Source organism: Raphanus sativus, chromosome 5, assembly GCF_000801105.2.
Source record: "Raphanus sativus cultivar WK10039 chromosome 5, ASM80110v3, whole genome shotgun sequence".
NCBI classification, from domain to species: Eukaryota; Viridiplantae; Streptophyta; class Magnoliopsida; order Brassicales; family Brassicaceae; genus Raphanus; species Raphanus sativus.
In genome coordinates this window covers 23,570,312-23,595,701 of record NC_079515.1, presented here as the reverse complement: position 1 = coordinate 23,595,701, position 25,390 = coordinate 23,570,312, and the positions used below count along the sequence as shown (strand labels likewise).

General features: G+C 35.1%; 4 protein-coding genes, 2 long non-coding RNA genes and 4 other non-coding genes across 12 annotated transcripts; 6 read left to right on the top strand and 4 right to left on the bottom strand.

The window, feature by feature from the left end:
- The first annotated feature begins 20 nt into the window (after window positions 1-20).
- Window positions 21-1,179, top strand: LOC108859478 (uncharacterized). The gene is made up of 2 exons (XR_001950487.2): window positions 21-426; window positions 812-1,179. It is a non-coding gene; the product is annotated as an uncharacterized LOC108859478 (long non-coding RNA).
- On the top strand, window positions 385-471 carry LOC130495420 (small nucleolar RNA SNORD25). Its single transcript, XR_008934689.1, has one exon. It is a non-coding gene; the product is annotated as a small nucleolar RNA SNORD25 (small nucleolar RNA).
- Window positions 507-657, top strand: LOC130495391 (small nucleolar RNA snoR136). The gene has a single exon (XR_008934661.1). It is a non-coding gene; the product is annotated as a small nucleolar RNA snoR136 (small nucleolar RNA).
- Window positions 703-780, top strand: LOC130495366 (small nucleolar RNA snoR64a). The gene has a single exon (XR_008934637.1). It is a non-coding gene; the product is annotated as a small nucleolar RNA snoR64a (small nucleolar RNA).
- LOC130495337 (small nucleolar RNA R38) lies at window positions 934-1,026 on the top strand. Its single transcript, XR_008934609.1, has one exon. It is a non-coding gene; the product is annotated as a small nucleolar RNA R38 (small nucleolar RNA).
- Window positions 1,180-3,058: 1,879 nt separating the features above from the next.
- On the bottom strand, window positions 3,059-5,169 carry LOC108857002 (uncharacterized). Of its 2 annotated transcripts, XR_001950282.2 has the most exons (3): window positions 4,616-5,169; window positions 3,862-4,122; window positions 3,059-3,781 (listed from the first exon to the last, which is right to left on the bottom strand). It is a non-coding gene; the product is annotated as an uncharacterized LOC108857002 (long non-coding RNA). The 2 variants fall into 2 exon arrangements; XR_008945827.1 differs by having other exon boundaries at window positions 3,059-4,122.
- Window positions 5,170-6,399: 1,230 nt separating this feature from the next.
- LOC108858575 (11-beta-hydroxysteroid dehydrogenase-like 3) lies at window positions 6,400-11,816 on the bottom strand. Its single transcript, XM_018632485.2, has 6 exons — window positions 10,323-11,816; window positions 8,339-8,531; window positions 7,981-8,066; window positions 7,035-7,166; window positions 6,817-6,945; window positions 6,400-6,712 (listed from the first exon to the last, which is right to left on the bottom strand). The coding sequence occupies exons 1-6, from the start codon at window positions 10,503-10,505 to the stop codon at window positions 6,503-6,505; spliced, it is 933 nt and encodes a 310-aa protein (XP_018487987.1). The 5' UTR covers window positions 10,506-11,816; the 3' UTR covers window positions 6,400-6,502.
- Window positions 11,817-11,894: 78 nt separating this feature from the next.
- On the bottom strand, window positions 11,895-15,084 carry LOC108859696 (putative glycerol-3-phosphate transporter 1). Of its 2 annotated transcripts, none has more exons than XM_018633604.2 (3): window positions 14,773-15,084; window positions 12,726-13,733; window positions 11,895-12,619 (listed from the first exon to the last, which is right to left on the bottom strand). In XM_018633604.2, exons 2-3 carry the CDS (start codon window positions 13,717-13,719, stop codon window positions 12,042-12,044), a joined length of 1,572 nt encoding a protein of 523 aa, XP_018489106.1. In that variant the 5' UTR covers window positions 13,720-13,733; window positions 14,773-15,084; the 3' UTR covers window positions 11,895-12,041. The 2 variants fall into 2 exon arrangements, with proteins under 2 accessions (XP_018489106.1, XP_018489105.1); XM_018633603.2 differs by having other exon boundaries at window positions 12,726-13,759; window positions 14,773-15,083.
- Window positions 15,085-18,582: 3,498 nt separating this feature from the next.
- LOC108861577 (pentatricopeptide repeat-containing protein At3g47530) lies at window positions 18,583-20,555 on the bottom strand. The gene has a single exon (XM_018635477.2). The coding sequence runs from the start codon at window positions 20,368-20,370 to the stop codon at window positions 18,607-18,609; it is 1,764 nt and encodes a 587-aa protein (XP_018490979.1). The 5' UTR covers window positions 20,371-20,555; the 3' UTR covers window positions 18,583-18,606.
- A 2,155-nt stretch (window positions 20,556-22,710) lies between these two features.
- Window positions 22,711-25,245, top strand: LOC108857460 (uncharacterized). The gene is made up of 8 exons (XM_018631448.2): window positions 22,711-22,851; window positions 23,154-23,461; window positions 23,548-23,619; window positions 23,972-24,030; window positions 24,181-24,334; window positions 24,438-24,521; window positions 24,640-24,729; window positions 24,828-25,245. Exons 2-8 carry the CDS (start codon window positions 23,192-23,194, stop codon window positions 24,951-24,953), a joined length of 855 nt encoding a protein of 284 aa, XP_018486950.2. The 5' UTR covers window positions 22,711-22,851; window positions 23,154-23,191; the 3' UTR covers window positions 24,954-25,245.
- Window positions 25,246-25,390: the final 145 nt, after the last annotated feature.

Below are 25,390 nucleotides of genomic sequence, written 5' to 3'. Positions count from 1 at the left end.
CCGCAACACCGAAAGCCCTAATCCACGACAAGACATCACTATATAACAATTACACACACGCTAACTAAATTCATCCTTCAGTTGTTCAGCCGATTTTCTAGGTTTTTCTGTGTGATTGATCTCAATTCTCTTTCTTGTTTTATCGCGAATTCGATTTTAATGTTCATCGTCTACGGTTTTTCGATTGGCTTCATCAGATAGTCTATGTGGATATGTCCGTTCCCATATGATTCGTTCCCTTGAAGCAATATTAATCGTGCTGCTCTCGTTATTCTAATCTCCTCCCTTATCAATTACACAGCTTCATGCTGTTTGACGCCGATTCGGGAGAGCTTAACTTGAGCGACTACATATCTTGTTTTAATAATTTGTTTGTGGGGGGGGAAGAACAGTGATGAGTCAATTTACAGACCTGTAATGATAGCGGTAATGATCGCATTTCATTATGAACATCTAAGGGACTGAGTTCTTCCTTTCTGTTTTGTTAACTCATGTAGTTAGTGTTGGTGGCTTTTACGTGATTTTAAAGATTCAATGCTTTGAATTATATACGTGTGAAGCGTAACTTGTGTATAAGCCTATATTGAATTTAGTTCCCCTCGCTATCCTGTTCGTCAACTATGATGATGTTTCCTAGGACGTCGGGGTACAATATTCCTCTTTTTAGTTGTCTTTTTTTTTTAAGATTGGATCAAATGAGGAACACTTTGCCAGATTGTTGAACGTTGAGAAGATTTCTTAGTGTTAATGATTCAATCACTTGATAGGAAGATCTGATGATTTGTCTTTTATTTTTTTCTTGTTTCTATAGTTGAAGCCGGTGATGATTAGATTGAATGGTTGCTGAATTCTCAATGTTGAAAAGCATCTAATTTGACTAGGACGGTCTGAGGCTTTTACTGTATTTACAGTAAGTTTTTTTTGTGTGGATGTTGATGTGGATGAGGATAAACAAAATCAAAATACAGTTATCCCTGGCTTAGGCTTTTTAAGCCGTTGCTGAGTCTTTGTAATCTGATCACATCACAACAGCTTCCGATTGTATTTTTTTTTGCTTAACTTCTTCTGTGGTTTGTTATTGAATTTTTACATGACCCATATTTACTTGTTTTTGAGTCGTTCGACCCACTTCTCGTTCTAATACCAACATATATCAATTTGAAAAGTGGCAAAAAATCTTTATGGCTTGTTAAATCTTTTAAGTGGATGTGAATGACTAGTTTCTATCTTAGAAAACTGTTGTTTATTTTGATTGTTAAAAACGATGAACTAAAGGATCTAAAGTGTGCGAGTGTTTGAGCGTTGCATCTGACGCTCAGGAGTGAGGGAATTGAACGCTCATCCTACAAGTTGAAGATGTTTTGGGCATCGTGACTAGGTTCGAGAACGTCCACAACGGAAGAATGTGCAATTGGTTACTTAAAGATTGGGAAAGAAATAAGAAAAAAAGTCTGCTAGCTACCCGTCGTTAATTACATCATGTTTATGTTAATACATGTACATTTATGAATAATCTAAATTTAATAGTGGCAATATCATAATCAGGTTTACGTACAATGTGAACAAAAGCAATCTTATTCCAAGTTCCAGTTCACCCATGCTTTATATCAAGATCACATATCTTTTTTTTTTTGCTATGTAAATATCATTACTATAATGATCATATATCTCTTGGTATCCCCATCATCAAGAAGCTTTGCCAAGAGAAATTTGGCATCGTATTCCAAGTTCCAGTTCAAAAGATCTAGTACTGTACAGTGTACGATTTATATACAAGTATGTTCTATGCTAACATAAGTTTACCGAAAGTATTTTTTTTTGAAGGATTTACATAAGTTTACCGAAAGTATTTACACCAACATATACAATTTAATTGTATGAGTCATGATAGCACGTGATATCAACTACCTGACGTCTCATTTGAGTTTCCTATGCCTTAAGTCTCAAATCTATTTTTGTCAACTACTCACGTGGTTTTTGTTGAAGTTGCAAATTTTCGTAAATTACGATACTAATATAAAACTGGTTCTTAAATCTACTTGATCCTGAAGTTCTGCGAGTAGATTTATGTTCCCTAGAGTTGCAATTTTCGTTCACTACAAGTTACAAACATGTAATTTGGTTTTCTTTGTCGCGACATAATCCAAAGATGTGGCAAGAAAAATACTCGTCCAATTTTAAGTGGTGTTTTATGATTTTTATTTTATCCCATTTTAAGTGATATTCCCACTAATTTAGGTAGAGTTTAATATGATTTGAATTTTATAACCAATTATAAAATACTATATTTTTTTATTATTGCTTAAACTAGTTTTATTTAATGTATTTTTATGTTACCAAAATAAACTACATAAAATATGTATTTTATTAATCTACTAGGGGCGTTCCGGCGCTACGCGCCGAGTTTGTACGTTGCATCACTGCATTGAGTTCAATTTGTTTATTTGTAACAACTTGTTAGTCCTGTATTTTAAATAGCTCCAAGAGCTTTGTGCATGTGAAGTCTCTTGCTCTTGCACCCCATCCAGCACTCTTTTAATTAGCTCCATCAAGGTTTTATAAGATTACAGTTACTGATATCGTTGCAGATATTTTATATTATTGCTACAAACTTCAACTTCTTAGTCGAATTTCTCTTCCTGCATTTGATTATGCACGAAAAAGACTTATTTGGATCATAACTGTATCTTTTCGGACAGAATGCCTTTGTTAGAGGGAAAAAATTCGGAATGTTTATGGGTGTATATAGCAATTTGTTAGTCATAAACTTGTACTCAATTTTTGACAAAAAGAAGAAAAAACTTGTAGTGAACATAAAAAAAAGAGGATGGGGTAGTTTATGTCTGCTACTTTAAAGTAAACTTTAGTATGTAACCTAAACATCCTTATAACATTGCAAGTGTTAATAAATTTCATGTTACATGCAAAAGTGCATGGCCACTCACTTTACAGATACACATGATGCGAATGTTTAATGTTGCAAAAGATTTGTGTATATTAATTGGAACCACAACCAGGACGCTGAGTTTTTAATTAAAAATCAGGAAGATATATAAAGTAAATTGGAAAGGAGCTTTATTAGTAAGCAAAACAACAAAAATTGCCTTGAGTGTTTTTTTTTAAAGGGAATAGAATTAAAGAAAACAGGAAAATACTGGACTCATCCACACGTGCTTTCTTCAGAGCACTCTCATCCAAAGCAACTTCTCTCTCTGATGATATATGTCCTGCAAGTGAATCGTCAGATGTTGGGGACTCCTCTCCAACACTGCAAGTGTTATCAACTTTGAGATCTGAACCTGGTGCCAAACTTGAGGCTGCGCTTATTGGAGGACCTGTGCACCTTCCTATTGATAAGACAACAAACACAGAGATTGCATATTTAGGTAGCGGCAAATTCACATCAAGCAAAGAGACCAACATATGTAAGAAAGGCTAGCAGATTTTACAACGAAGACAGAGTTTACATATTTCAGGTAGCATAAACTTCACATTAATCAAAGTGATAGATAAATCCAATAGTGTGCTGTACATATTAATGGAAGTTAATTGGAAGGATGCATTCTAATATCAGAGACGCGACTTGCAGTCAGTCAACCAACGAAAGAACACACACTGTCCACATGCTCTACCTAAACACACTGTTTCACAACAAAATACCAATTCACATAGTGAACGTGACTTTCTTGTCTAAGCAGTGAACTCATCATGTCTAACATTCTCTCATTACCCCTTCATCGTATAAGCAGTGCACTGAATCACCGTAACCTATAAGGTCCGTCTATATAAACAAAGGTTACATCATTACATGTCCAGTGTCTTATCAAATACCAGACCAGAACTCGAATTCAAGAAACATACCAGGAAGTTGCTTGTTCGTGTTTGCAAGTGCTTGTAACTGATCGTGAGGTTGAAATCTGAACAGCTCAGTAGGTATTGGTCTTACGGAATCCGTTAGCTTTTCGAAAGTAGTGCCGGCGTTGAACCATATGGAGAGAGGGGCATCAGACATCCGGAAATTCGGGTTACGTCGAAACCGATGAGGATATAGACAGAACCTTCGCTGAAATGGTCCCTGAACCTGGGCGCAATCGGACCAATGGATCCTTGCACCACCGTTTACTGTTTGAAAGAAAAGAAATTAAAAGATTAGATAACCGGAAAGAATGTCAAGGATGCCAGGTGAACCGAACAACAATTTTTTTACTAAATTTACTTTTTGCAGCTAAATCATAAAAACAAAACCCAAAAGCAAAACCTAATATTGAACTAATCACCTATCAAGCAGCAGAATCGAGTCAATTTTTCAGGCAAAATCTAACCTAAAAAGCAGTCTAAGACCGTACCAACATGTTTCACAACTTCAGATTATAACACAAGCTTGAAAGGACAAGAAACAAAAACCACAACACTCACTGGTTCAAGACAAGAGCGGAGCCAAAGAGTAAAGGATAGGGTTAAACTACTATAAACGCTTCCACAATTCTAATTTAAAAAAAAAAGCAAAATCTAGGTAAGAACAGATGCTTATGCATGATTACAACACTACATCAAAGTCATTCAAGTAGTAATAAACTTAAGCAAGTAAGTAAATGGCTTGTGAACCGAGACTTACACAGAATCAAGATCTGCTTTGCCTCTAATCCGTTTCTTAATGCTTGAGAGGGAGAACGCAATGAACTTCACTGAATCGTCCCAAATCATGATCTTCCGCCTACAAAGAGGCCAGTATATTGCATATGAAAAGCATTTCCACGACGGCGACCTCACCTCACGATCCAAATCACGCAGGAAAAAAATCTCGTTAAACTTATCACAGTTAAGGATCCGGAAGCCGCGGTCGGTGCAGACGGAGAAGCAAGCGGTGGAGAAGCCATGGAGGAGGCGTCACCAGTAAATTCAGGGCATGTGGATATTGGTATCCGGAATCTGATCAGAATTCCGATTGATATCTGCGGAGTGGAGAGTCATGGAGGAGAAGGAATCAAAAGCTCGGTGGCATCTCCACTATCACGGTGGTGAGAAGAAGCAGAGTCAGAATCTGAGGGCCTGAAGCAAACATAGAATTGGTAGTAGGGATCGAGTCAGGGAGAAGAGGAGGAGAGGGAGAAGGAAACGTCGCCATTGGAGAAGGAAGAGAGAGAATGAAGAAGAATATGGAACGGGAAAAAGGAGGATTCATTGAAATAATAGGAATGAAATGTCAACTTTATTAGTTTAGAAGCCCAAACGCCAGCAATCTCAAAATATAAGAAAAACAAAACAACAGGCCCAACCCACAAAAGTAACAAAATCATTCGAAACTGAAAAAATTTAATGTGCCACGTGTCCGTGTTTGCCCTTACCTCCCTGATGATGTGGACGCAGGAGAAGCCAGAAAAGGCAACTTTATTAATAAAGATGTGCAATAACCTAAAACATCACTAAAAATAGGACGGATGGAGTATGTTTTAGTAATAAAACTCGATGTTTTAAATAAAAGGTAAAATGAAACTCAATATTTTTCTTCTGCCACTGTAGCTTCATCACTATGTAACTATATCCTACAACGATAATGTAATTCTTAACAAGTAACGATTAGTGTAATTCTTTTTTTTTTCTGATAACTCTGATATCTGTGTAGCCACATTCCCAACTATCCCCCGAAAGGAGTCCAGCACTCCAACGAAAAGGATGTTAAATCTGTTGTGGCCAAGGCTCGAACTCGGGTGGCGGACAGTACAACTGTACCTCCTTTACCACCAAGCTACGAGCGCTTGGTTAATTAGTGTAATTCTTTACATGATACAATCATAAGAGGAAATATTAATCTCCCATATTTAGGTTTTATATTTTGAATTTTCAAAGTTTTAAAACTAAAATAACAAGAACGAGCAACAATTAGTTAAACATGATTGTAAAGTAAACCATGCAAATAAATTTCCCAAACGAAAGCCTACAGCTCACCCAAAAACCATATACTAAGAGTTCGAGTAAGAATTAAGAGTTTTTTTTTTTTTGCTAAAAGAGTAAGAATTAAGAGTTTCAGTAAACAACAACAACAAACAATTTAAACAGATTAATGTAAAAGAGGGAGGTTGTGAATTATGTCAGATTACAAAAGACTCAGCAACTGTTGCAGAATTTAAGCTAGGCCTAGCTGTTTCTGGTCTGTATTATCATCAAGAGGATCGACTATGAAATTTGGGGGAACATAAACATTTTAAAATAAATCTTAGTAAGAAAACAATTTTACAGTTTGAGGTAGGAGGACATATATATTATAGTTCTTTAAATTTGAGGGACAGAGTCATATTTGTCATGCTTTACCCAAGACTGGTTCTGATCTTGGTTGGTGTTTCACGAAAGAAAATAAAAACTGAGACAAAAAGAGCAATTCATGGAATGCATAGGAAAGCATCAGTTTGATATATAAGACAAAGCAATAAAGTACAAGTTTCATGTTCATTCTAGGAACACAACCATCATTGAAACCTAGAGATCTTGGATGAATTTGATATGATCATTCACACTTGAAATACGCAGGTTTGAGATAACGAAAGAATAAATATTTGAGTGGGTATTCAACGATTTCAGGACACACATTTTTCACTAAAACCATCCATTTCGTCCAAGATGGCTCCTCTATGTATGTCTCTCCTCTAGCAATACCTCTAAATATTGCTGTTGCGCATTTATCGACTGATTCTGACAGGATAAAATCTGAACCGTACTATATTTTTTTAATAAAGCATACAAAAACACACACAAGTAAGTTAATGGCATATGTATGTGAATGACAAAAATTATTATTCAAATTCAACTGTTACTACTTACCTTTTCAACGAAGCGAGGAGTGGTCATATTTGTTGCTATAAATCCGGGTAAAATAATTATTATTTTGATATCCGGACTTAGTTCAACTCTTAATGTCTCAAAGAATCTTAATAAGGCGGCTTTACTTGCCTACAACATTATAATTATCAAGTAACATCAATATTATGTAACTAGGTTTAGGTTAATTTATGTTTATTTTATCTATGAGAAAATCTTACTGAATAGACGCTTGACAATGGCAAAGGTATATTTGCTGATCCAGAAGTCATCACGATAATTTTCCCATTGCTCTTTCGAAGATGAGGAATCGCAAAGTAAGTGATGTATGTTGTGCCCCAAAAGTTGATATCCTAATTAACATACAAATTAGATGAAGTATTCAATATAGAGTTTGACTGGTCTTTGAAATTGAGTTGACACTTATATTGCTAATTATAGAACTTATGACTATATGAGGATAAGACATGTCCAATATCGTGTCTCATGAGAAGTCGTTAGTCCATGTAGTTATGAATATGTGTACGTACGTAATGATACCGAAGTTAATTTTGAGGGTTGCCACTTTTGCAACTCTTTTCTCCATTTCATTTCATTTTATTTATTTATTATTTTATTTTTTAAAAATTTATTTGCTGGAAATCAGTTCTCCATTTCATATTAATCAAAGAGTTATTTATATCTTAGTGTTCTTGAAATTATTTTCCTTTCATTTCATTTTTTCTCAGTAAATATAGCTCTAATGAGAGACATAATCAATCTTCTAAGAGCTGGAATCTATTATTTCTTGAATCTATCTACATGCACCATGCATGTTAAAATATTATGTATATTTTAAGTATTATCATACTATTTCGGTCTTCCTAAAATATATATATCTATATATATATATATGATAAATGTAAACGCAAAGTAGAAAACATTAATGCGAAGTATTCGTCTGAATTTAAAAATTAGAATTTACGGGTTTTTATAATAATGTATACATTACTTTGATTATGGGGATGGGTGTGGTACTTAACGTATAAACGGAAACACAAATTTAAATATTTGTGTTTGACGCAAATAAAGCATACTACTCAATAACAAAACTAATTAAGCATTTTACATCATATATATGACCATCAAAGTTACTCGTAAATGGACCTTAAGAATTAAGAAACTTACCATTATGTGATTAGCGTCTTGAATTTGACTGAAATCTTCGAAAAGAACAGTTTGAAATACACCGGCATTGTTGATCAGATGGTCCACTGTCTTAATATGATAACTTGGTTAGATTCATGATATCTAAAGAACCTTGATAACAAATTCCAAAATAGTTACTATATCATTATTTGTGGTAGATACATTTGGGAGATGTTATATATGTATGTTAGACTTATGTATTATAAACAATGTATTCATATATAACAGGTAGATAAATATAACTAGTTTACTCCAACAGTCCAACAGTCAAACACTCAGGATGACATATGAAGATTGGTATACATATATAATCTTTATTTTCCTTATAAGTACTTACGTTTTCCGAAATGGTGAATCGTCTCGTCGATGAAATTCTTGCAGTCATCGACACTAGCAACATCACCAGGTATGATAATGACATTACCAGATCCTAACTTCTGTGATGTTTCGGCTACTAACTCTAGACGATCCTTTCTTCGATCAACGAGAGCCAAACATGCTCCTTTCTTTGCATACTCGTATGCTACGTGCTTTTTTCAATCCATCATAGCAAGAATATAAAGACTTCAAACCATATACTATATAGATCAATTAATCCAAAAGAAACTATATAGCAATTAAAAAAACTATATGAATATATATTTAGTTATCTAGCAAAAGTTAAATCACTAATATCATAATTGCATTGGTTTATTAATATAATAATATATTACGTTTTATAAGTTTTTACAAATAAGTTTACTATTTACAACGGATCAGTCTATATCCAGTGGCGGAGCCAGTAATTAAGCATGTAACTACGATGGTCATGAATTTTTTTTTTCCTGTATTTTCCTTCTAATAATTTTGATGAAATGTTACAGAACTAGCTTATTGACCTTTGTAAATTGTAGTTGTTGTCAAACTGACCCTGGTAAAAAGTTATCCTGCCTCCGCCACTGTCTATATCATTATATGACTTAGCTACAAGAGGCGACTCAATCCACGACATGTTAGAATTTCATGAAAAATAAACCATCAACTACGTCGACCAGATCTTCTTTTTTTTTGTCAACTCGTCGACCAGATCTAAACAATTCATGGATTAATACAAATAAAAACGAAGGTACATGACTGATGTACAGAATACTACACATAATGACAGTCATCAGTAAGTAAGTAGTAACATATTGAAACCTCTGAAACATTCTACACCAGAACTTGCAATTTTTTACAAAGGCCAAAAATCGTTATTTAGATCTTAGTCAGGGAGCATAATAATCATAGGCCTAGTGAATTATGACCATTATTTACTACTGTCTAATTAATTACCTGGTCAATGCGAGCAAATATCTATCTAAAGTAGAACTACTTTAAGCTTTTGTTTATTAATAGGGATATGAGTTTAAAAAAATTAAATTTTGTTCGGTAACAAAGATAGTAAAGAATTTTGTATTTTCCTTATTTAAATGATAGATTTAAATATTTAATGTCTTTTCCTAATTTAAATAATAGATTTCTTTAATAGAATGAATCTTAACCAAAATAAATTTCCTTATAATTTTTTTGGTTAACATTAAATATTTTTCAATACTTATTAATAAAAATAATAAAATAAAAATCACACATCAAAATCAATTTATATATCATATAAATAAAATATAAAATATTTTATTTATAAATTGTTAGTATAACACTTTTATAATATAAATCCAATTAGTTATAAATATTAGATTTTTATATTATACACTGTGATATAATAGACGACTAAAATCATATAATATAATTATTTAAAGTAATAAATAATTTTTTTTGTTTTAAAATGTTATACTAACAATTATGTAATACATATTAATTTATATATATATATATATATATAGATATTATCATTAGAACAAAGAAAAAAATTGAAGTGAAAGCAAATATTTATACATCCACGGGTCAAACTATAGAAATAAACAACAATGGCGTAAGATTTTTTTAACAAATTTATTTTAATTTCAAATATGTTTACATATTTTATTTATTATCAATAATGCTAAGATTTTAGAATTAGAAAAAATTATGACCCATCTCTATATTATTTTAATTCGGAATTTAAAATTTATATCAAAATATTTTTTAAAACTTTTAATTTTTATTATAACTACAAATGTTAATTTTCAATCTAAATTTATGTTTAAATATTATAAATATATCATTTATAAATAAAAAAACTAAAAACATAAAATAAATACCTGCCTGGTTGGACGGGTCAAGATCTAGTTCTATTTAACACAATAGAATAAAATAAATGAAACTTGAAAGAGAGGAAAAAGAAGCCTAGGACAAACTTAGCCAACCTCTCCAATGCCTGAAGAAGCTCCGGTGATTAGAATTACTTTCCCGGATACGTTTTCCAAGCGAAGATGCTTATAAAGACAAACTATAAGCTTGATCAAAAGATAATATGGGTAAAAGAGGAAGAGAAAGATGATGGTAAGAGGAGGAAGAAGAAGATTGAGGATTGTGTTAAGCATATCCATGTTGTTCGTTTGTTGAACCAACGCCACTAGTACCTCTCTGTTTATGTTTCTATTAAAATGTTCAAGCTTTTAACTACAAGGCATATCTATTTTAATAGACAGAAGGTTTAGAAGGGAAGGTTAGAAGGGGAGGAGAAAAAGAGTTCCACGAAGGTTTAGATAGTTTGAAAAAAGAGTTCCATGTGATTAAGTGACTAACTTTTGGAGAGTAACGCGCAAGAATTGGAAGCAATTTTGTTTTTGTTATTTGTAAATTGTACGAAATGTGTCCACATGATTGATATTGATCTGAAGTCTGCAGACTCTGGACCATTGCATATAAACACAATATATAATCCAAAGACAGAAGACTCCACATGTCTTTACAGTAAATTTGTTCTAAAAAAAAGTCTCTGCAGTAAATCGAAAAAGCTGTCTTAGTTTCAAAAAAAAAAAGAAAAAAAAAGAAAAAAAAAAAAAGCTGTCTATCTTTTTTTTGTCAATTACTACTTCATCACTCCAACTTAAAAACTTAAAAGTTTACGGTCAGCTTGACGATTCTCTAAACGAGGAGTAAATATAAAAAAATAACAGAAAAAAGAGAGTGGCAAAGTTCCTTACATCAAGAAGGATACATGTGATCTCATTCACATCCAACCCTGAACACAGCGCCGAGATTAGGACTTAAAAGTCCGAAAAAGCTGGAGACTCTGAAGATTGAGATCTTTAGCTTTGAAGAGAGCATCTTTAATGGCTAGTGCTTCCGCCATCAACGCTGAGCAGACAAAAGGACGATTTGAAGATCCTCTGCAGATCACTGCTTGTTTTTGATGATTCGTCCAGCAAGTTGGAAATGACGTTATGCGAGTAGCATTAGGCTTCTTCTGTTTTTCCTTTACTTTCTTGATGTTTGCTGCTTCCCAAGCTCTTGCCTCCGCCATTAACTTCGAAATTATGTATTCTACCTAAAAAATTATGCCTTCAAACACCAACTTATTTCTTGCAGTCCAAACATTTCAAAGCAACCAAGGGATCAACGGTGAGGAGAGTACCCCATTTAGTTGACATATGCTTGCAGCCATAATTTGAAGTTGGCTAGCTCCTGGTCATTTGTCACTAGTCCCACAAAGGTTTTTTTTTACCAGAGATTCACTGCAGTAGAGGATTCTCTCCGCAGCTTTTGCATTGCAATTCCGAATGGATATCCCTCACAGCTAGCAAGTCACCCACCGCGAGCACATTGAGAAGTCTCCAAAGGAAATGTTGTATTTTCGGTGGTACAGTATGTATAACTTCCATACAAAGCGCATCCAATTTGAATCCTACTCCTTTCTTCAAGACATAGTTTCCAGCCATGATGCTTTTCCATCCGTGAGAGGATAATATTAATCAATAATCAATCATTAATCATTTTATCACATCAAGATCGATATATTAATATATAATTTATGTACATTCACAATACAGATTACGTGTTTACAAATCTTGTCCTAAATCCCCGGTCCGAATCTTTCCTCTGACCAAAACACAACAAAAAAAGATGGCGATCAAAGCTGGTCACACATCTAGCACACGACCTTGATAGTCCACAGGAGATCCACAATCTGATTCCGACGGCCTCGACTCAACTATCTTAGCCGCTACTTCGGCAATCACGAGCCTCGTCAGCAAAAGTCCGGCCACAAACGCAGCTCCCATCAACATGGTGAAAACAGCCGTCCAGCTACTCCTCGACGAAATATAACCCGTTAGCAACGGCCCAACCGCCGCTCCAACTGATCCCGTTCCGTCTATTATAGCCGTCACCGTAGCCAAAGCTCTCGAGTTTCCTTTCAACGAGCTATGCGTCCCGAGATCAGCTGAAACAGCCGTCGTGATCAAAGCGTAAGGTCCATTAACCAACATCCCGGTTAAGAACATGAGAGACGCGTTGGCTAGTAACGACACGTGTCCGTAGCTCCTGTAGAAGAACAAAGCCGGAATCGAGCAGTACATGAAACTCGCAGCTGTTATAGCTCTTGCTCCAATTCTGTCTGAAATGTAACCGGCCATGATTCCTCCGACCACACCTCCTACATCAAACATTGTCGATAGATTTCCCGCTGTTTCGTCTGATAAATACTCTCCTTCAATCGCTGCAAAATTACCATTAAAAAAAAATGCAATTAGTTACATGACCTAGAAGAGTAGGTCTGTGCTAGTGTTGTTACGTGTTTGACAAGGAACAGAGATAATACATACCTGTGTGACTAACGTAAAAAGGGAGCCAGTAGAGGAAAGTGTAAGCGACCATCTTAGCAAAGAAGAGACAGAGAGCGAAAGGCGCAACTCCAGGGATCCTCCACGCTTCAATGAATCCAACAGCTCGTTTCTTATCATCGGTTTCGGAGTCCGATGAGCTCAAGAGCAAGGGCACATTACCAATCTTCTCATTTGATGAATCAACATCCTCGTCCCTCTCTGCTCCAACAATCTCAGGATCCACAGGCAAGAAAGCGAAGTTCACCAACCCGATCAACGCAATAACCACACCGGGAACCACAAAAGACCATCCCCAACCATATCTCAACATGGCAGCAGCGATCAACGAGCCAGTAATGTTCCCGACAGAAGTGTGCGCGTTCCATACTCCCATGATCAGTCCTCTCTTCTTCTTGTCAAACCAGTTTCCCACCACGGCAACAACGGAAGGCCAACCAGAGGACTGAAACAGACCAGCGAGCATTTGCATTATCAAGAAATAGTAAAAGCTATGAACACTCGCCCAGTAACCCGCACCGAACAGAGACGTAAACAGTCCTGTCCCGACCATTCCGACCGTCAAGAATATCCTTAGATTCATCCTATCTCCCAGATGTCCAGCGAAGTACATACCGAAAGCGTAGACCGCAAGAAACGCGACGTCGATCTCGCCGAGCAGAACCGTTCCGTTTGGTCCGTTAAACGGAGCCCAACCACCATCTTCTAGGTCGTGTCCGGATGAACGAAACGAAGTGAATCTTAAAAGGAGAGAGTTAAGCTCTGTATGATGTGGAGATTGTGGGTCAAGCGCGCTTTTCACAATGCTTGTTGTTTTTCTTGCGGCGTGGTAGCTAGCGTAAGCGAGGAACGTCACGATCAAGACTATTGCTTGGTATGCATTGTAAGAGAGCTTTGAGCCTTTGATCCCTTCCAAGAATCGAATCCCCGCTGGTTTTTTCTCAATCTCTAGCTCAGATTGCATTAGAGAACCCATGAAACAAAAAAAAACTGTTTTTCGATTTTTTAATGATTACCTGGAAATAAGATATAAATATGTCGAGAAATTAGCAAAATCTCACGGGGAAGATTCCATTTTTCATATGGAATTATACTCTTTTTCTAGATAAATCTTTTGGAGGTGTTACTTAATTAGTGACAGATCATTTGTGAGATAAACTCTCAAGAGGACTGTTTGAAGTGAACTCTTTTTAATTTACTATTGATTATGACATCTAGTTGGTATAGTCTAACGAATATCTTGCAGAACTTCTTAACATTTACACCCAAAAAAAAAAATATCCTGCAGAACTTGATCCTCAAACTAATTTATTAAAGTTTGTCAGAAAACCTGATTAATAAAATTAAAAAGCCTAACTTTAGTTTACAAAAAAAAAACTAATTCTTTTGAGCCTTTTTTTTAAACAAAAACTTCATCGAATCTCATGAGCTCTATGTAGATACTTAATTATTATTATTTTTGAGTTACTTTTTGTATGATGTTTTAGAGAATATTTTTGTTTCAATTAGTATGTTGTTCTAAAAGTTTTTATCTAAAACTTTAAAAATAATTATTTAAACTATTTAAAAGTAATGTGTAGTTTTTGTCCTATCTGTTCAAAATAGCAATGATTAATTACTTTTTGGTTATTTTTTTGTTGTAATCAAATGCTCTTAATAAAAGTATTTTTTAAATTTGTGTATTTATACTAAATTATTAAAAAAACAGAGGGCGTGTTTTTTAAAATCATGCGAAAAACAAGCTCAACGTTGATATATTCAGATTAGTTTTTAATAGAGATTATAAACGTAACATAATCACTTGTGGTTTGAATCTAGAAAGAAAAACTCTTGGAGACGACAAAGAAAGAGAACTAAACGATGAAGACAAGACCCACGTATCACGATTTTGAACCTTCCTACTCGTAATCTGTGGAATATTTTATAGGAGGGAAAACAAAACTTCAAAGCGAGACTTGACTTGAATCCAGAAGCATTCAACTAAACTTCAGAATTAAGACACAAACACAAACAGTAATAGATGAATTACCTTTATCCTTTCGTCCAGCTCAGAGTCTGAAGCAAAACCGTTTCCTCTATCGCTGTTTAGAAGTTATAGATATGAAAATTTCATGGATTGCTTTGAAGATGCAAAGTGACTTGTACACGCTTTGGAACTCTAAGCAACGGCGCCGGGTTTATAGCATTTGAGCTCATATTCGACTGGATTAAACAATTGAGTTTTTATTAATCAAGACTTTGAGATGACGATCTCACCCTTCTCACTAATCTGAAGAAAATAGGTTTGCCGGCCTCTTATCATGACGTCGTCAGGAAAGTTTTCTATACGATAAAACATACAATTGGGTGTTTTTAACGCAAATAACACGGTACGAATGTACTATTCTTAGGAGGGTGTATTCAATATAGTATTTGATGTGATTTGATTTTTAATGGAGTTTTAGATGATTTTAATAAGTTGCAGAGATTTAGGTAATTTTTGTTAAACTACTCTAGAATATCATCTAACAATGGGATTTGAGTTTTATTTTTTTTAACTAAGAAATTCCACCCAAACACCCTAAAATCACCTCAAAACTTTAAAATCCCATAACTTAAAATATTTTCAATAACAGTAGATTTCAGAGTATTTTATGAAATGTCAAGTTCAATAACAGTGGATTTTAAATGAGTTTTTAAAATTCATGTTTGAATAACAGTGGATTTGTTATTTTAATACAAATCACCTGAAACTCTCGGTTGAATACACCCCCCCCCCTTAGAGTTTTAAATCAGTCTATATAATTAAAGAAAGATGCGTGGTCCTTTCCTCTACCTCGGCGACATCCACTATTGTACTCTATTTATTGTTTTTGTTCCTGTAAATTAAATTATTATTTTCATAATGATTTTAAAATTATTATGGGAAACGTGAACGCAGACGCACTTAATACTAAAAAATGATTAAAATATATTGAGTTGAATATAATTTTTCAAAAATGCTTTAATATTTAAGTTTAGTGTTTAGTATTTCAGAAGTGTAGTTACATTTTTATACTTTTATATATAATTTTTAAATGTTTATAAATAACTTATGATGGTTAATTTTATTTTTAATAAGTAATATATTTAAAATATATATAAAATATTCGAAAATAGTTATTATTTTTAGTATCAAATTTGAGTAAAGTTAGAATTTCTCTTAGTACCAATGGTTTGGAATAAATTCCCCGTAGGTATTATGGTCAGAATGTTAAATCGGATTAAAATCTAACCTAATTTTTAATTTTGGGTTAAAATCATTGGACTAACATAATTTGTAATGTCGATTAGTTTAGTCCACTCAAGTTGTTTCTTTCCGTTTGGGAAACTAAGGAATTATGTTCTTACTATGATTTTGATCAATGAATAACACATAAAATAATTGTATTTAAAGAATTATATAAGATTTTCATTCTTTATCAATTTTAGAAACAAAAAAGAATAATTAGTTCAGTTAAAAAAAAAGAATAATTAGTTTCTCAACACATGAGGAAAATAGAAGAACTGTAAACTATAGATCCATATGTTAAGCACCGTAAGATAATTTTAATCTTTTTCTAAATATGTATTATATGTGTGTGTATACATGTTCGAGTGAAAAAATACTATATAAACTTGGAAAATTATCTTGAATCAAAATATATATTACAAATTTCTGTTCCAAAATTTAATTAGATACCAAACACCTAAATAAGATTTCTTCTGAAAAATATGTTGGTTACTCTGACTGAACCGATTTGAATTCAATGGTTATATACTCTCGATATCCAAAATATAGTATATATTAAAAAGGTTGTAATTAATTTTAATAAATAAAATACCAAGCTTTTCTTTATAATTCTAAATACTCTCACAAGTCTTTTTGTAATTTTATTTATAAATTCTAAGTTTCATTAGTACTTTAGAATATAAATATGGTGGAATGTGAATGTGATAATATGATGATGTTAATAGTTGCAAACGAAAAAAGAAAGAGCTGCAGAATGCCATCCGTGAGCATGGAGCCCACGTGCACGCCGTTCTCCAACTCTGACGATTCGCACAAATTGACGCAAAAGGACATTTTCGTTTTGCTGCACTGAATTTTCAGCTGGGCCCAGTCACATTACCTCGGAAATTTAGAAATCACGATAAGGATTACGTAATTTAGTAAGTAAGTGAACGCCCGTTATGGAGGCCAAACGGAATATTCGCATATACCCAAGGAATTATTCTCAACGTGCAGAAATATCCTCTCATCATGTTGGGACCCACAGATGCTACGTCTTCTGTATGGAATCTCCCGACGTGGTCATAACTGTGGACGTTGTTTCACAGGATGAAATGAATGCTAGCTAGCCTTGGCCCTTGGGTTCGATATGTTTGATAATTGATACATTAGTAATTTAGTATAATTGGTTTGGTGACTACATACACTAGACACGAGCTTCCGCTCAAACTAATAACAAATCTTAGTCAGGTCATAATGAATCAATTATATGGTCGAAATACACCAATACAAGGGAGAACTAGACTAATTTTGTACTGAGTGTATCATTAATAAAATGTAAAAATACATGTAAAAAAGAGCATTGAACTTGAAACATTGTGGGTGCATTTACAAGTTATAATATATTACTGGGTGCATAGATAGTTATGTGGTTCAAAAAAAAGAAGATCTCCATAGTTGATTAACTGTCTTCGCCCCTGCACTTATACCAAGATAACTAAATTGCAAGAAAGCTATATTGTTACACCACAATCTGGATATGTAGTTTAATGGGTATGAAAGAACTAGATGGGAGGCATTTTCTCGGTAAGAAAAATAGTACTGAGAAGTAGTGAAAGCTCTTTCAGTCTTTTATAACTAGTATATTTTATCATGTAGATAACAGAGGCAAGCCGGACAGACGATCAATCTCTCTTCTAGTAATGGCACCAGTTCTTGGGTAGATGTTGAGCGATCAAATCATATTGGATAAATTCAGTTTAATTTAAAACCTATATTGTTACACCACAACATTATAGTTTTTTTAATCTATTTTCTCTTGTATATTATTTGCATTGGAAAATAATATAGTTAATTTTGTTTCCATTTTTTATTTTAGTTACCATCTTCACCATAATGTAATATACATTATGTTTGTTGTTATCTCATTTGTAATATCAGTATCAGCATCATCACTATCACCTTTGTTTTTATCGCAGCCATCATCTTCACATCCATCACTGTCTTCATTCAACGTCTCTCTGAGTTGGCTGATTATTTGAAAGATGTGAATGTTGTGGTTTATCCCTGCTGGTGTACTGAGGAAGCCCGGTATGACCCGTGATGATCTTTTCAACATCAATGCTAACATAGTGAAGACACTTGTAAAAGCTGTCGCTGATTACTGTCCTAATGCTTTCATTCACATTGTCAGCAACCAGGTTAACTCTACCGTACCTATTGCTGCTGACGTGTTGAAGAAGAAATGTGTTTATGATCCCAAGAAGCTGTTTGGTGTCACTACTTTGGATGTTGTGAGGGCAAACACTTTTGTTTCTCAGAAGAAGAACTTGAAGCTCATAGATGTTGATGTTTCGGTCATTGGTGTGTCATGCTGGAATCACAATTCTACCTGTTCAGCCAAAGACCAAACCTGGTGTCAGCTACACTGATGAAGAGATCCAAGAACTTACGGGGTTAGGATTCAGAATGCTGGAACTGAGGTCGTGAATGCTTCTGATCACTTTGAGTTTTGTTTTGTCTTTTATATTTTCTTGCATCGGCGAGACATTTCGTGGTTGTAAAGTAAAGAATGTATTAGCGCTTTGAAGATTTCGAAACATGACATACTGAAGCAAATCTTCTGAATCCATATCACCAGAAGTCGTTACAGGAGCAAAACCCACCTTTAAAATGATGGAAACGTGAGCGATCTCTAACGATCACAACACGATCATAAACACGAGAAACAAACTTCGCGAAACTATGACAATCAACACAAGTTCTAAGATTCTTGGTCACTCTAATGGTTGTTCCTGGTGGAGTCACAAGAATACCAAAGGCAATAGCTAGCTTCTCGCTATGGTATGTCAACGCATGTCCCTTCTCTTCCTCTGAATCAAGATTGTGCAGTTCTGACGCTACTTCCGCCACGTAACCCGCAATCTTCAGCTGCTGGTTGATCTCCGCTAGCATCTCATAGATCTCTTCCTTCCGCGGATGCGAAACATCGTCTACTATAAACTCATGAACCTTTCCTTGTACCTCAATGGCACTGCATCCAGGTTTTGTATGTATTCTTTTCTCCTTCATCAACGAACGCAGTTCAGTCACTTTCTCCCATTTCCCAACGGAAGAGTATGTGTTGAGTAACAGAACGTAGTCTCCTGCTTCTTCGGCTTTGAGCTCGATGAGATGAGAGATCACACGTTCCCCAAGCTCCACATTCCCTTGGACTCTACAAGCACCGAGCAGCGTACGCCATATAGTGGAGTCCGGCTTCATCTCCATCGACTGTACAAGGCTATAAGCTTCATCGAGTAGACGAGCACGTCCCAAGAGGTCAACGATGCAGCCATAGTGATGCAAATTCGGCTTCACCTCAAACTCGCCGCTCTTTAGTCTATCGAAAAACATCATCCCTTCATCGACCAAACCCGAATGGCTACACGCAGACAGCAAACCAGTCAGCGTATGTTCCTCCGGAGAGATACCACACTTCAACATCTCCTCGAAAGCTTCGATAGCTTCTTTCCCAAACCCGTTCATAGCTAAACCCGTGATCATAGCCGTCCAGGAAACCACGTTTCTTTCCCGCATCCGGCTAAAGACCTCGTGAGCCTCATCCATAGACCCGCAGCGCGAGTACATGGAGACAAGAGTGTTGTTCAAGTTCAAAGCACCACCGAGCCCGTTCCCATCGATAAACTCATGAACTCGTTTACCGAAATCCAGCGCGCCTAAGCTAGCGCAAGCTTGCAGAGCAAGCAAGCACGTCACACCGTCTGGTTTGACACACCCATCGACCTCGTTCCTCATCATCTTATCGAACAAAAACAGAGCGTCGCGCGTACGTTTGTTCCGCAGAAAACACGTGATGAGCACGTTATAAGAAACGACATCTCTCTTGGGAATTTCGTCGAACACTTTGCAAGCATCAGCGCTGTTCTCACATGTAGAGTAGAGATCCACCAGAGTCGTCAGCAGGAGGCTGTCGGAGAGAAACCCATCGCGGAAAATCTTGCCGTGGATCTGGAGACCGGCGAGCAAGTCGCGTGATTTGACGCAGCACTTGAGGGCGAAAGAGGAGGAGAGAGGGTTAGCGGGAGGGAAGCGTTTTCGTCTCAGGGAACGGAACAAGAGGAAGCCTTCGCGGGGGGTTTGGCTGAGGGAGAAGGCTCTGATCATGGTGTTGCAGTGAGAGAGGGTTGGGTTGGTCCTGTGGGAGAAAACCTTTCGGGAGTAGTCGAGGTCACGGGGAGCGAGACGGGAGAGGAAGTGGTGGAAAACGTCGGAGTTTCTGATCAAGGAGGTGCGGAGTAAGACGGCGTGAATCTGACGGAGGTGGGATTTTCCGGTGGAGGATACGATCAGAGAGACGAGGTGGTCGTCGCTGCTGCTGGTCATGGATTTTAGCATTTCTTTGGAAACGAGACTAAAATGAGAAAGCCGACAGAGTTCAAACACTTAAAAGAACTAAAAAAAAGTGCAGTTACAAACATAACAACCCGAAAAGATGAAAAAGAAACACGAATCTGTGGTTGGATCCTAAAATCCTTTATGACATGTTCACGAAATAGTCTTTTTTTTCTTAAAAAAATGAGCAAATATAAACTGCGGAAAATGTATGTTTTATTCCTATGTTCAAAATTTTGTTAAGCGTAACGCGTGCAATCGGGTAGGACCTAGCGTCGAATCAACTAATCAGAGATTAAACAAGACATAATTTTGTGAAATTTTATACATTTGTAAGATTATATTGTAAATATTGTGTTACTCTACAGTAATATTACTTTGGTCTAACGGTATTTTGTATATTCAGATCCGTAGAAGTGAAGGGTTTGAACATCATATGTGTATTTTTAACTTCTTGTCTGATTTAATGAAGGGTAAAATAGTTTTTTTTTCGGTGTCATCTCTTTCAATGTGATTTTACAACCCTGAAAAACGTACGCAAACATTCAGTTTTAACCATTTTTCATTTTTTCTTTCAAGTTCTTTATATAAATTTCATAGATCTAAGAAAAATTCATCAGATATTTAACAAAAATAAAAGCTATGGCCATTTTTTTCAACTTTGACGAGTTTATGGCCGAATTGATCCAAATTGCAGCGGTCTTCCACCATGGAGCGTCTTTCCGCTGAGTAAACGGTCTCTGTACACCACGTTTTTCAACATGAGTTTTATTAATAAATTATGATAATATTTAAATTAAAATATAAAGTTTTATGTTATTGGGCAACTCTAATCCAAACGAATTTTATATCCAAAACATCTAAAGCTGGAATGGATTTGGCATGAAAAATGATTTTTTTTTTTAGATTTATAAAACTAAATCCAAACCCGAGAGTTGGGCAGAACTCTACTTGACATGTCTAGTTTCAAGTTTCAAGTTTCAAGTATGTACTTTCAACCCAACGACTTCCGTTACCGCCTGATTTAAAGAAAACTAGATCATGACCCGCTCTACCGAGCGGAAGTCAATTTTTTTTTTTTATCTTTGTTTCTACTAAATTTACTAAATGTTATACATGATTGCAATGTGTATTAATATAAAATTTTGATAAATAATAATGTGTACTAATGTGTTTAAATAAGTAATGTGTTTAATTACTAAATTTGATTTTTAAATTTTATGATAACGTGAAGTAGATTTTTTAATATATATTATTTAAAATATATAGTGCTATATATTTTGTATTTTCAACATTTATCATATAAAACTTACAATGGGGTATTATTTATATGAAAATATGTGTAACATAATATATAAATATATTATATAAACATATCTACGATTTTCGCAAAGGCCATGCGCACCCGCACGGGTTTTATTTTTAAAATGTATTCTATATTATTTAGTTTTAAGTAGTATCGAGTTTGTATAATTCAATTTTGTGTTTAAAGAACAATATCAAATCTGTATTTATGTAAAAATAACACTTTGCAAGCGCGAGTTGTGTCTTTCTATTGTAACACAAAATTTTCTATAAAACTTATGTTTTTTTGTACATTACGAAATTTAATTTTTTAAAATAACTATTACATAATTTCAAAGTAAATTTTATCTCTGGGGTCTAATATATTTTGTGTGTAATGGTTCAAAGCATTTTCGATATATATTATATTTCAGTTTGGTTTGTTTTTAGTATTATTGTATAAGTATAATACTATACAATATTACTATATTCTATACAATATATAAAGCTATGTGTTATTTGTTTTAGAAAGTAGATTAGGCCCAACGTAGTTAAAGAATAGTCATATCTTTATATATGTGTCTGTGACTTATCTACTTAGTGTTATTCGTACTAATAAAATCAATATGGCCAATGAAAGTATACTGATCAATTTAAAATGAATTGTATAAGGTAATTCTAAAACGATTAATATTTTTAGTATTTTTAGTATCTATCTTATTTAAATCGACATGTAATAAATGTGAAAATCATATATGGAATATGGACAAAAAGAAGAATTGTATTTAAGGAAATACATCAATGCAAAGTTAGACTATAGTACGTATAATATATAAAGAATGAGACATTTAATTTAAATATATAAGGTCCACCTTTAAAATCTACCTAGAAGAAGTTGTAATGTTTCTGATTTAATAAGATAGATTTACAAAGCGCTTATTTAACTAGCCGTTAAACGGACGTTATCTTAGCAAACTCGGAAGCTCCGGTTCGTACAAACCGAACCTCTTTTGATGACTAGACTGTACACGTATCACGTATGAGATATTTATACACACGCGGTCCCATAACAAAATAGATTGGATTATGTTTATCTGATTTTTCAGACCGAACACGAAAACAAAACACGAGTTTAAAGAGATTCATTTGAGCTGAAGGATTCAAGAATTCGAAAGACTTCGATTCCAGAATCATTTCTAGGTAATGTTGATTATTGTACTCTCTCTATGTGATTATTGTTCAATTCTGTCTTCTGCAATTGGTTTTTGATTTGTAGAATATTAGGTTTTCAATCTGTAGATCGAATCGTTTCTATAAAACTTTATAGAGTTTGGGGCTTTTCAGATTAAGTTTCTTTTTTTAATTTCTGGGAAGCTTTGAAGCATTTCCAGAAAAAGTTTTAATTTTTGTGATATTTTTTTCCATGTAATTGAGATTTTGTGGTAGGGTTATCAAACGTTATACCTTTTTGGTTTTAAAGAATGAAAGTTTCTTTGTTACAGATCAATAAGATTGTATCATTGGTGGCTAAAGTTAAAGCATGTCCGATCATCTGAGTTTATGTACGGATCGTCTCATAACTGCTGCTGAGAGCCTGAAGTCAGAAAAAGATGCTGATTCTTCTGGAGAGACTTGCACGAACTTGGCTTCTTCTTCTTCATCTACGAATGAAGCTGAGGTAGTAGCGAGGGAGTACTATGCCGTTGAGGAAGAGGAACCACTTCTCCAGTCCGTTGAGTGCCGTATTTGCCAGGAGGAAGATACCACTAAGAACCTGGAGGCTCCTTGTAGTTGTAGTGGAAGTTTGAAGGTAAAAAATAATAATGTTATCCTTTTTTAAAAATCAGATCTACTGTGATTCATTGTTTTTTCTCCTTGACTTTGTTGATCATGTAGTATGCCCATCGCAAGTGTGTTCAGCGTTGGTGTAATGAGAAAGGCGACATAACTTGCGAAATATGCCACCAGGTAACCAATAATCTGCTAACTTCTGCGTGTGTTTTTTTTTTGTGTCAAGAAAACCAACCTAGGCTTCATAGATAGATACTAATGCAAATTAGAACTTAAATTTTTTGGATGGTGAAAGGAATCCACTTGTAACTATGCTGCTCTATCCGTCTCTTGCTAAAATGTTACATTTTTTATTTATGTCATAGCTTTTTATAGTGTACCATAACTGCAAAAAAAAAAAACAATCACACTGTTATAGTTAATATGTTACACACCAGACACCACTCCAAGAGTACTTGTTTACAAGAGAATTTCATTTACCACTTGTGAAGAGATCTCTTTCGTTCTTTCTTTCTTTTGGATAAAACAGGCTTATCAACCTGGATATACAGCACCTCTGCCTCCTGATGAAACAGTAATTCACATTGGGTAAGGTTTTGGGAATCTATGGTGATTTCAAGATGTAGCTTCTTTGGTACTAGGTTTTGCTGTGATTAAAATACCAATAAGTCAATAACTAACATTCTGAATGGTTGTCATTTCTGGTGACTTGTTGTTTTGAAAACGCATCATATGCAGTGACAACTGGGAGAATGGAGTTCCCTTGGACTTGAGTGACCCACGCATTCTGGCAATGGCTGCAGCAGAACGCCATTTCTTGGAAGCTGACTATGACGACTACTCTGAGTCTAACTCTAGCGGAGCTGCCTTTTGCCGCTCTGCTGCTCTCATCGTAAGCTTCTCTTCCATTATCTTGAGCGAGAGAGAGAGAGAGCCTAATGTCGTACAACTGTAATTACGCGATACTAATAATGCCTGCGTCTGTTTTATTGCAGCTAATGACACTTTTACTGCTACGTGATGCCCTAAACCTCACAGCTAACCCAGATGACGAGGACGACCCAACAGCCTTCTTCTCGGTACACGAGCATCTTTTACTTACTCTTCTTAGAATACACTTTACTTTTGAGTTTCTTGTTCATGTTTTGTTTTGATTCTTCTCGTTTTGATTTTGCTCTCTCTCGTTTTTTTCAACAGCTTTTTCTTCTTCGTGCTGCCGGATTTCTCCTGCCATGTTACATCATGGCATGGGCCATCGGTATACTCCGACGCCGGAGGCAAAGACAGGTCTGTCAACTCTGATGTTTCAAAAAATGCTCTGTTTCAAAAAAAAATGCTCAAATCTAACAGACAAGGTGGTGGTTTTGTTTCTAATGACATATCAGGAAGCAGCTGTAGCTGCGGCGGAAGTTTCTTTCATGATACACGGTGGTGTGCCTCCCCAACGCAGGGGATTGCACTTTGCTGTACTGCCAGCGCAGCCGCCCATACCCAACCAAACACCTGTCTGATCTTTCGAGGAAATTGATTCTCCCGTAAGACTATTTAGTATTACTAAAGAAACTGTGAACTTTGGTTGTTAAAAGAACGTCCCACCTACTTATGCTTCTTCACGTGTTTTATCATCATCTTCCTCATTATGTTTGTGTTCTCTGAATCTTGTTCAATGTGGTTACTTCTCTACTCCTAACTGTTGTCACAGACAGAGCTCTCATGTACAGTCTTATGATTAAATTGAGCACCATGCAAGATTCAGATGTTGAGTGATATGTGTTTAATCTAATTGTTTTATAGTTTAAATCACTGCTTTTTAAGCATCGTTCTTAGTTAATGTTTTTATGATCGTGTGTAGAATAGTAATATCCAAAATCAAATGCTAATCTCAGAACAAGAATTTGATTAAATGGATTTTGTTGGATGAAAACATACTGATACGATCACTCCCAGC